Here is a 12,027-nt window from a genome sequence, read left to right on the forward strand (position 1 = left end):
ACTCCCCAAAGTTTGTATTATTTAGAAATAATCAAAAGATTGACTTGTTTTTGGCGGACTGCTCAGAGTTTGTATTGTTTTTGACAATTTTTTCAGAAATAAAATGTGAAACTGGACTTGAATTTGGTGTGAGCAACATTGAATAAGGAGATTGAATTCCGATTTGACAAAGTTGTTTGGTGAAGGTTAAACGATAACAATTTAATTGTGTAAAATTCCAACAATAATTCAATCTTGGAATTGAGTTAAAACTCACAAGCATTCTATAATCTTTTATAGTCCTTGTATATGTAGCGGTATTATTATTTTTCTACATGTAAAAGGTATTATTAAAGACTTTTCGGTCTTTAAAATGATAATAACTCAGCCACTTTCCATTTATCAATTGGTCTGTCCCCTTTAGATGCATAAATTCAATTGGTGCCCTTTTATATTGCACTCGTACAATATAGATAAGATAATACCTTGAAAAATAAGGCCAAACAAGTCACTTCTAAAATGATCTTGAGTAAAAGGACAAATTAGGTCAATTTTTTTTATATTACTGTCTCTTTCTTTGGTAGCTAGCAGGCCAGGCTAGCTTAGACTAGCACATTGGAAAAGGCATTTTATTCTTATTGATTAATTGGTAATTCTTTCCCAAATATTATAAGGTTGGTATTAAAGTTAGTGTGTTAGTGATACTAAATTTGTGCTATTTTGGTGAAAGTGAGGTGTCAAACAATTAGGGCAAATCGAATTACTTTCTACTACTAAAATATACAGTACAATTTAGAGGAATTCAAAGTGTCACAAACTTTAATTTATAGCTAAGGCCTAACATATAAAAATAATAGGCATTACAAGCTTGCTTTGTTTGACCATTAATTCTAAAAATACGATTAAGTTGTTAACTTTCTATTAACATAAGAATATACAACCATACAAGCAAAAATTCCTCCTATATTAAAAAAAAAAGAAAAAAAAAAAAACCTTTTAAACTTCAATTAACCCTTATCATAAATAATTTATGTTAAATCCCATGCTACATTTATTTATTTAGTCATGTGATGAAACTATAATATGAATGTTGTAATTGTCTTTTTATCGTATTATAAAAGTATCTTGCTAACAAGCGTCTCGGGGCGTTAGATAACTACTTAATATATTACTTAAAATAGTATTAAGTTCAGAATGCATGACAAAATCAGGCGTTGATCGGTGTAATGAATGTAAATTTTACTTTAATATTTTTATTTTTAGTTCTCTTACCTAACATCCCGGGGGTGCTTGTTAGCTTTTTCCATTATAAATTATACTCCGTATTTCTTTTAAGATTCAATTCATATTAAATACATCACGTGGATTTATTTGCAAATTGCAATCAAAGGTCAACTAAAAGTGAATATGAGAGTTATTGTTGACGCCAATAATTGATAATTAAGTGCTACTCATTGTTTTGAAAGTAGTATACTGTTTGCATACAAAATGAATTGAAGTTACGTGCTATTTATGCACACTTGAATTGATTAGAAGAAGTGTGAAAAACTTGGAATACGACATATATCTCTAAGTAACTCAATCGGCTAAATAAAGAATGTGATTGAACCAAAACTTTATACTACTAATAGAAGATTCTTATGTGTTGCACCAAGACATATAAGACTCTCTAGTCTCTTGTCTCTATATATAGTATGAACACTACCCGTATCATTTAATTGAAGCAATATAGGTGAACGGATTTTGATCATAATAACTTCTTGAACAGATGTATTGATCGGAGTATATATGAAGACGTAAAGTGGTTTAGTTATTAGCTATTTTCTTTGTTTTATTTTAGTTGGTACACTAAATTATAGTTTAGAGCTCTAATTAAAAGTGTAAATTTTTAGCTGTACTAGTCCTTTGACAATATTCAATCCGTACATTTACACTATTTACTTACAAAACTTATGATTGAAAACGTTGAAACCAAATCAAACCATGTAAACTTTTTATCATTAGAAAAATTTCCAAAATTTTAGCAAAGCTTTTATAATTTTAATTATTGCTTAGCTTTTTCAATGATTACATATTTTTCAAGCTCAAGAAAATCAATAGAAGAAAATATTCACCCCAAAAAAATAAAAATATAGATGGTTACTAATTTATTAACTATGCAATTGATATTCTCAATTGATAGTTGTGTTTATTAGACTTGTAACATTTTTTTTTTTATTTTTACGATTATAAGTAATCTATGCTATATAAAGTCATTTCATGGTTGGTAAGAGAAATATTACATAATGTTGTGTTCTCCTTGATTATTGAGCAAAAAGTTTGTGACTCTAATGCTTTTACCCTTGAATATACGAGTGTGTGAGAGTATTATTAACACTGGGGAGCGAGTCGGCCAAAACGTTTTGTACCTTGAACTAACTTGAACATCGTTTTCAAGGCATCGATTTTTCCTCGCGCGACATCACATATCCAATATCTCAAAATTATACTTGTGATTTCTCCACCATTCCACTCCTTTTATCGGTAACCTTGACTGCCCATATTTCCTACAAGGGGATAACATATCAGTAGGTATAGTATAGTAACATTTAGCAATATGTAGAACTTAATTATAAGAACATTCATCTAGAATTTTAGATGTACTCAATTCCCACTTTTGCCTTTACAAATCTTTCGAGGTCTAAAATGAAACTCGCTGCATCTCAAAATGTTATTCCCATTTTAACTTTGGCCATGTTTGATAAATGGTTTTTTAGTGGCTTTTAGGTTAGCTTTTGGCTTTTGGTTTTTTTTATATAGTTAAACAGCCAAAAAAAGTGTTTGATAATTGACTTTTTATTTAGCGAAAAAGCTGGCTTTTAAGCCAAAATGAAAAAAATGCTATGAGTAGCTTTTTTTGTTGGCTTTTGGCTTGTTGGCCAATAAATTATCTAATAAACAGCCAACAGCCACCGACTAAATTTACCAAACACTTTTATAAACAACTAGCTTAAATAGCCAATTTCAAAAACCATTATAAACAGCCAAAACATTCCAACTGGTCAAACGAGCCAAGTGAACCAGCCAACCGCCAATAGCTATTTGCCAAACAATACCTTTATATAATCCTATATGATCTTAGTTAAAAACTTGAGTACGGAGTAAGAATTTTGAAATGCAATGTCAAAGTAACGAGCCAATCAATGTAAAAAATGTCGTATTTCAATTTACGGAGTAATTTTTCCACTTCAGTATATTTTTAATGCGTGGAACGAGGAAGTACAAAACTTAACTGAAAATTTATGACCGTAATAATACTCCGTATTTAGATCCGACGGTTGACATAAATCTAAATTTATGCGTGTAATTAATTTTCTCGTACGTATTTATTAAATTTCCTTTTGGAGCTTTTCACTTTTACGCTGCACCCTTTCTCTCTCCTCCATTGAAGCGCGTACTCTAAATGCTCCATTGAAGCAGCTTCGGAGCTTCCTCTCCTCCATTGAAGCAGCTTCTGAGGTAACTTATTTATCTCTTTTAATTCATCGAATATCAATTTCACAATCTAGGGTTTAACTTTGATTTAATTGCAGTATAGTCAATTTAGGGATCTTTTATGCTGGAATATTGAAATTTTGGTTGTAATTACTCAATTTATGAAAGATTTTACGATTGAGTTTATTGCTAGAGTTTTGTTATGTGCAATTTACGTTGATATTGTTGAGCGAGATGGAATCAATGTCATTCATGGAGCCTAATTTGGCAATTCAGTCAAATTTGATTGCTAATGTGTTGAAGGGTGTTTTTTTTTTATAATCCTGTATTATATGATGGAAGTATGATAATGGAACTTTTCTTCCCGGACCCAGTCGCCCGCCCCAGCTCCAGGGATGGGTCTTCTTGAGTTTAAGAATTAAGGGTATTATGTGAGATTGTGTTTAAATCGAATTGGGGTTGTGCATTGTTTGACTGTGTCTTGATTTCAGGAGTCTTGTGTTTCTATATTTGACCTGTTTTAGTGGCAAGAAAAAGCTTGAAATTATAGCCTTATGTTTATTTTGTAGCATGAATGCATGAACCAATTATATTGTTAGCATGTATGTTTGTTTCTTATGGAGGTGCATTGGGACGAAGCTTATTTTGTTTCTATGACTGTGATAAATGTTTCCAAGAGACTGCTTTTGCTTGCTAACTATGGTTCAGCTTGATTTGTTTCTAATTTAGTCTTTGGATGGAATAGCATGATCATGTGATGTCTTGGATTTAAGGGTTAGGTCCACTAATTTAAATGGAATTGTACATTTTTATTAGATATTTATTGATCATGCTTTTGAGAAGATAGTCCTTGAGGAAGGAAGGTAGAGGGTTAGTTATTTCTCCTTCTCTGAGATTGAAATTCAAGGGACATGGGAATTTAACAAAATGCTTCCTTAAACTACTTTATTCGATGAGTAATGTTTTTATTTTTTATTTTTTATTTTTTTTTGTGATTTTTCCCTGCTTCATACTTCTATTTTGAGAACCAGAAAATTGTATTCAATTTCTTTTCCCTCAAATCTGAATTGTTTTGTTTTGTGAGTGTCTGATTAATATGTTGGACTTTAATATATACAAAGTTTGTTCTTACTTGTCTGATTTCTAGTGAAATGCTTAACCCATTGTATCTAATGCATGTTTCATGTTGGGATGAATAGTTTATAATGGGAAATATAATAAATTCATCTTCTTTGCTCTCTGTGTTTGTCTTTGCTGCTTGCTGGAACAATATGCAGGCTGTTTTATCATAGTTCTTTCTTTCTAATTAGACTCTCTCCTGTTATAAATTCTTGGATTTGGGTTCAGTTCTTGTGTGGTCACCGCCTTAACACAGTTTTCCGTTCTTGTAGTAAAGAGGAGGAAGGAAAGGAAAAGGAAAGAAGGAATGACTATTGAAGGATATCAAACAGATCCATTATTCAATGGATGGGTATTAGTTGGAGTTGAGAACCTGAAGTCTAGAGCATGAGGTTGGAAGATCAATTCCCTACTCTAGGTACAATGCCTCATTGGTTTTGCTTCATATGATTTATGAATTTTGGAGAGGATGAAGCCACAGAGTAATTTTTTGTTTGTTTTGGTATCCGTAGTCTAGACTCTAGAGATGTGAAAGCACCAACAGGAACAATAAAATGATAAGACGATACTCTTGTTACTCAAATATCTTGTTCTGATAGGGTTGTTTGGAGAGAGAGAGAGAGAGAGAGGGGGGGGGGGAGGCAGTTGGTTACCGAGGGAAAGGAGATGTTGCCACTTATGATTGGAATTCAGCAAGAGCCTCGGTAGGCATGCCTATATCTATGGCCTTGTTCTTCTAACATTAAAAATAAAATAAAATTTCCTTCTATGTTTGTAAGTTCAGATTAGGGATTCTAATTTTTAATTCACAGATAAGTAAGTCCTAACAAAGGTGAATAAGCTCACTTTAGAAATGTTTAGGTAAGGAGTTTAAGTGTTTAGAATGAAGCCTTAGGCCTTGTTTAGTCACCTTAATATTTATTTTAGACTAGATTAGAAAAGATAAGTTCAAGTTAAATCCGAAAAAATAGATTAGATAAAAAAACTTATTTTTACAAAATGGTACTAATAAAAGTATATTGGGAATTTTAGGTGGACACTACTCTCTCCCTCATTCACTTATACGAAGTTATAGTAATGATTTTTATTATTTAAAGTACTCCTTTTATTTCTTTTTGGTGCTATAGTTTGAAAGACACAGAACTTAAGAGTTAAAGTTGAATTTGTTAAAATATTAAGTAGTACTTTTAAATAAGCGGGGTTGGTTTGGAAATTAAAAGTTATAAAATATTGAAAGTGAGTGAATAGTTTATCCAAAAGTAAGGGATGAGATGTGAGAAAAATATCGTAAAAGTGGGGACCTTAAGTGGAGAAAAAAGATATTAAAGAATTATTCTGGATTTCAATTTTTAAAAGTATTGTACTAAAAAAAAATTCCGATTTAGGGAAGTATTGCCTTTAAAAAAAATGGTGGGAGTATTATCTAAATTTTTTGGATAATAATTACTGAGCAAGTTGGTCAAAAACATAACGTCCTCCATTGTGAAGTTCATGTTCTGACGGCAAACACGAAAACAATAAAAAAACTTGCATAAATAGCATTATAAACTTGTTGAACAATGCAGTTTAGGTTGGTTGGTTCATTTGGGACAAGGTTTAAAAGATTTAGTAAAGTGGTTCCCGCAGTATTTGAATTTTTTTTTGCCAATTTTTGCTTTTAAACTTTAGACTAAATTTCTCATAAGTTCAAATAATGTTTCTAAATTTAAATAGGTTCGAAGGTTTATACACACAGTTGAACAAGGCTCACACCATTTGATTTCATTGACGGAATAATAGTTTGCTTTTGAACCTTCACTGTGTGACCACTACTGTGTAAATCCTTCAAACCTATTTAAATTTAGTAACATTGTTTGAACTTATGAGAAATTTAAACTCTAATTTTAAAGCAAAAATTCCTGGAAGAATAAATTCAAATGGTGCAGGGAGCACTTTACTAAGACTTTTGCGTGTTCCAAATGAACTAACCAACCTTCAAACTGCATTACTCAACAAGTTTTTGATTCAGGTCAATCCCGCACTAGATTTCTATTGTTTTCATTTTTTTCGGTCAGAACATGAACGTTGGAGGACGTTTTGGTTTTGACCAACTATTGCCCAATTATTATTATCCAGGTTAAGACACTGATTTTTTAAGTGCAATGTTTCCCTAAGTCGGACTATATTTTATTTATTTATTTATTTATTTTTATATATATTTTTTTTTAATTTTTTTTAAAGTACAACACTTCTAAAAATTAAATTCCTCAACAATTTTAATTATTTCTCTCTCCACTTAAGGCCCCCCAGTCTTACGATCTTTTTTCTCAAATCCCATCTCTTTACTTTTGGATAAACTATTCACTCACTTTCATTATTCTATAGTTTTTAATATTCCAATCAACCCCACTTATATACAAGTACTACTTAATATTTTAATAAATTCAACTTGTAAGTGTTGCTATGTAAAATATATTTTTCCACATATATTTTCATTGTATCAACCTTTTAAATTTCTTATTAATATATAGTTAAGGTTGTGCATTGACACGTTAGTTAGTCAAACTGTTGCGAGTATTATGAAATGGAGGAAATATTACGTTATTCATAAGATCACTTTTAAGAGTCACTGTAAGCATGTGACCCTATATCAGTTTCTCTTTTTCCTTTTCCCACCCTCCTACAAACTAGTCTTGATAGTAAGGCAGTTTTATTAAAAATTTATATATTTTTGCTTTTGTGCACTAGATTTACTTTTGCATAAGCCAGTCACCAATTTTGTTGTCAAAAGTCAATGTCTTAAAACCGTTTTTATTCTTTTAATTTTGGATTACTTTTTTGTTGGTTGTCTACCAAAATATGGAGTAAGAATTAGTCACAAAAACACATATTGAGTACAAGATCAACCGGATTAACCCTAACATGGTGCACAAACATACAAGTTGCACAATATTATACATCAAAATTAATTAAAAAATGCACATAATGAGACATTTTATTTATTTATTTATTTATTTTATTTTATTTTATTTATTTTTTACCTTTTGTTTTATATAAGTGTGAATAGTGTGATGTAACATCCATGACATGTTGCTTCCCCTGTTATTGTGGTCACGTCCTCTACCATGCTCATCCCCTCGCTCTTTGCCCAATTCTCGTGTTTGGACTCATAGGAGGTGACGGGAGGTTTGCAATGAGCTGTCAATTGATTACCTTTAAGATGTTTCAGTATATATATCTTACCTTGTCCAGCCATTTATGCCGTACCAATATTACCAAATCGTCCAATTTGAGTAATGTTGTCTCTTAATTTGATAGTTTCAATTTTCACATGATTTCTCTCTCTCTCTCCTTTAAAAAAAATTCTCATTTTCATCATGTGTCGCATAGTAACATTATTTTTCTTGCAAATTTCGTGATTTGCTAATAATTTTGATTGCTGTAAGGTACATTGTATATGTCCTGTAAAACATAGGAGGATATTTACTGCTTTTTTAAATAAGATATCAGCTAATCATAAAAATCATGACGCTTCAGTTTCTTGGAGTGTCTATAAGAGCCTCGTTTTCTCCGCTATTGCTACCCTGTGAAGAACTTCCATTTTTTAGTGCCTTCTCTGGGGTTGTTTGATTACTGTCATTTCTCTAAATTCCTCTTTCAGGTACACTTTGTTTTTTTTTTTTCTTTCTTTTTTAATCCTGCCTTGCTGAATCTCTGTTTTTTTTGGTTTTCCTTGCTAGAAATACATATGTAAAATTCTTCTTGTCCTTCCTTCTTGTGGAATCTGTTTGTTTTTTCACACTTGTTGCCACCCCCCACACCCCCTCCGCTTTTGGTTTGAGCATCAATTCACCGTTCACAGATATGAAAACGTCAAATTACATTAATCGGAAAATCTCCTTTTCTTTGAGAAGAATTAGATCTGTTTGTATACCAAAAAGATGTGTGCTATTGCTCTCAATTTTTTTAATTTTTTATATATTCTGAACAAATGATTGAGATATGCAGAGCATGTTGGCTAGGTTTTAATGGTTCATTGCTCTTTTGGTTTGGAACTTTTGTGGGTACCACTTGAGTTTGGCCTTATTCTGTGTGACTCCTAGGGGTGTCCATTCGGTTTTTGATTTTCAAATCCTATCCGAATCAAAATTCGGTTATTTGGATCCGATCCGAATCAAATTCGGTTATTTGGATCCGATCCGAAAATCCGAATTAAATGCGTTGCATATTTTTAGGGCCTAATGCGATTGTGAAAATTAAAAAGCAACTATAAAAATTCAAGTTTTGAAAACGTAGTTGTACATGATTAATAAAAACGTTCTTTAATTTGTAAAATCACTGTTTCATATTTCGGTTTTTTGGACCAAACAAGGCCAATCCGATCCGAAAATTGGGATTTTTATAAAAATGCAATCCTATCCGATCTGATTTAAAGTTCGGTTCCGATCCGATTCAGTAATTTGGTTTGAATTGGATTGATTTATCGCCTAACCATGCTTCATTTCTCATAATTATAACAGAAGGTGGCTTGGGCTGAGTGGGTTGATATATAATATTTGTCTCCTCTCTTATCCAGGAGTGGCTTGCCCTGATTAATAGTATAAGTCACATAGGAATGAGGATGCCACATCTGCATATCTTTCTGTTTATGGGAGGAATTATGCATAGTGAATGTTCATTTGTTCCTGTTGCTATTGTTCAAGTTTGACTGACTTCATTTTCCTTTTTTTTGCTCTTAGGTATTAGTCATTCATCTAGTGTGCAAAACACTCCGGTGAAAAAGGGAAATACATGTTATGCTTCTAGAGGCCTAGACCTTCGAAAAGAATATCTGAAATCTGGTTTAAAGAGAGCTATTGAAGACTTGCTTTGACAAAGAATAGAAACTAAGATCCTCTTTGAAAAGCAGTATGATAGAGCAGCAGCTGAAAGCATGCACCAAAAATGTGAAAAATCCAGAGAGCAGGAAGACTGCGTCCACTTCCTATAATTCTGCTTCTAGGAAGCAAAGTAGGAAGGGAGAAAATCCTACTCGATTCATGCCGAAAACAGAGCAATCTTTTGAATTTGGTTGTTCTAGTACTTGGATATGTAAAAATTCTGCGTGTAGAGCTGTTTTGTCCATAGATGATGCGTTCTGTCGGAGGTGCTCTTGCTGCATTTGTCACCAATTTGATGATAATAAAGATCCTAGCCTTTGGTTGGTTTGCGAATCTGAGTCTGGGCAGGGTGATTCTTGTGGATTATCATGCCACATTGAGTGTGCATTTCAACAAGAAAAACTCGGAGTTGTGAACCTTGGGCAATACATGCATTTGGATGGGAGTTACTGCTGTGCTTCTTGCGGCAAAGTCTCTAGGGTACTTGGGTAGGTACTTTGCTTCATTGAGTGAACTTTTAAGTAATTTATTGTTTGCTGGGCTCAGCTCAATTGATATGCTTAAATTTTACTGTTGGCAGGTGTTGGAAAAAGCAATTGGCTATAGCAAAGGATGCTCGACGTGTTGATGTGCTTTGTTATAGAATATACTTGAGCTACAGGCTCCTCAATGGCACAGCTAAGTTTAAGGACCTCCATGATATTGTTGCAGAAGCTAAGTCAAAGTTGGAGGCAGAAGTGGGTCCCATGAATGGAGACTCTGTCAAAATGGCTAGAGGCATAGTTAGCAGGCTTGCAATTGCTGTGGATGTACAAAAACTCTGTTCACATGCAATCGATAAAGCTAATGAATGCCTCTCAAAGGTTTCCAGTATGAGTCCAAATTACAAAGGTCAGAACCCATATAACCTTCATTGTATTCCAATTACTTGGCTGAGGATTGTCCGAAGTCTATCATAATGAATTATTAATTTTTAATTTTTTTTTTTGGGACATACTTGGCAGTGGATTCACTTCCAGCTGCATGCAGGTTCCTTTTTGAAGAAGTTGCTTCTTCTTCACTTGTAATAGTTTTGATTGATATCCCCACACCAATAACTGAGTCCATCAAAGGCTACAAGCTATGGTACTGCAAAAGCAGGCATGGGACATTTTCGAAGGAGCCTCAATCCATCTTTACAAGGGAGAAAAGAAGGATTTCTGTAACACATCTCGAGCCTTGCACTGAGTACACCTTCAGAATAATTTCCTACACGGAGGCTGGTGATCTAGGCCACTCTGAGGCTAAGTGTTTTACCAAGAGTGTAGAGATACTTAATAACAAAAAGAATCCCACCACAGGAGGCTGTAAGAAGGAAAACACCACTGTTGAGGGGAGCTCCTCGACTGCAAAGGACCATCCCAACTCAAATTTGGCTGGGTCATCTTCTGGATTCAAGGTGCGGGATCTTGGGAAAGTCTTGCATCTAGCTTGGGCTCAAGAACAGGGCTATCTTGAAGGCTTCTGCAGTGCTGATGTAGAACAATGTTGTCGAGTGACAAGTTGTGAATCTCCTAAAGATCACCAGTCACCTCCACCCGTCTCTCGTGAGCTTGACCTAAATGTTGTTTCAGTTCCTGATTTAAATGAAGACCTTACCCCACCTCTTGAGTCTTCGAGGGATGAAGATAATGGATGTACGCTGGAGCGTGGTACTGGGCCTGACGATGATGCTGCTTCTCATGATGTTGAAAAGAATGGGCTTGGGCTGGCTAGGTCAAATGGTAGTGGGCCAAGTGATGATTCTCTGGCTTGGGCTACCATTCGAAACGGAGATGTGTGTGCTGTTGATTCCCTGACAGACAATCACCGGAAGAGGGCCTCAAGTGCAAATGAAGAGATCCATGATTGTGACAGCGCTCTGATAAATGGGTCGCCATTTCGGGCCTCTGGAGGGCCTGGTCCCCTGGATGGTAATTTTGAGTATTGCATAAAGACGATGCGGATGTTGGAGTGCCATGGTTACATAAAACCGGAACAGAGATTGAAATTATTGACTTGGTTTAGCTTAAGATCCACCGAACAAGACCGTCGGGTTGTTCACACCTATATTCAAACTATAGTAGATGATCCAAAGAGCTTAGTGGGGCAGCTGTTTGACAGCTTTGGAGATGTCATATTTAGCAAGAAGCCCAGGAATAGTTTTACTAGTAAGTTTATGTCCGACGTTATTCAAAATTAAGATGTTTGAAGCTGTTTTTATTCTTTTAAATTCTCTTTATCCTTGCCTTCATTTGGAGTTTAGACTGATTTTTTCTCGCTCTTTGCAGGCATTCCTCCTTAAATCTTAATTATATGGACCGGAGAATATCTTGGATACATTTCAGATGTTTAGGATACAGTTCTTAGGAAGCAGTACCTGATTTCCTCCAGAAGGGGATTCCATTTCAGTGGATAATTGCACATTTTTAGGAGGTATTTGTTAGATTCTCCTTGACCTCATTTGTAGAAAAATTCACATTGAGATAATTATTATTGCCTTCTCTCATTGAAGGAAGGATGGTTTAATGGATGCGTTAATTCTTGTTCAATTTACTAATTAATTAGTCTGTTTTCA

General features: G+C 33.9%; 1 protein-coding gene across 1 annotated transcript; it reads left to right on the top strand.

Annotated features, from left to right (window-relative positions):
- The first annotated feature begins 3,343 nt into the window (after nt 1–3,343).
- LOC110707822 (VIN3-like protein 1) lies at nt 3,344–12,027 on the top strand. Its single transcript, XM_021885871.1, has 6 exons — nt 3,344–3,477; nt 4,845–4,990; nt 9,291–9,919; nt 10,012–10,322; nt 10,436–11,620; nt 11,741–12,027. Exons 3-6 carry the CDS (start codon nt 9,462–9,464, stop codon nt 11,752–11,754), a joined length of 1,968 nt encoding a protein of 655 aa, XP_021741563.1. The 5' UTR covers nt 3,344–3,477; nt 4,845–4,990; nt 9,291–9,461; the 3' UTR covers nt 11,755–12,027.

This window comes from Chenopodium quinoa, unplaced genomic scaffold (genome assembly GCF_001683475.1).
Source record: "Chenopodium quinoa cultivar QQ74 unplaced genomic scaffold, ASM168347v1, whole genome shotgun sequence".
In the NCBI taxonomy this organism is placed as follows: domain Eukaryota; kingdom Viridiplantae; phylum Streptophyta; class Magnoliopsida; order Caryophyllales; family Amaranthaceae; genus Chenopodium; species Chenopodium quinoa.

Coding starts and splice junctions, on each gene's coding strand:
- LOC110707822 (XM_021885871.1), top strand. CDS start 9,462: ATGATAGAGCAGCAGCTGAAAGCATGCACCAAAAATGTGAAAAATCCA. Junction 9,920..10,011: donor AAAGTCTCTAGGGTACTTGG/GTAGGTACTTTG, acceptor TACTGTTGGCAG/GTGTTGGAAAAAGCAATTGG. Junction 10,323..10,435: donor TATGAGTCCAAATTACAAAG/GTCAGAACCCAT, acceptor CATACTTGGCAG/TGGATTCACTTCCAGCTGCA.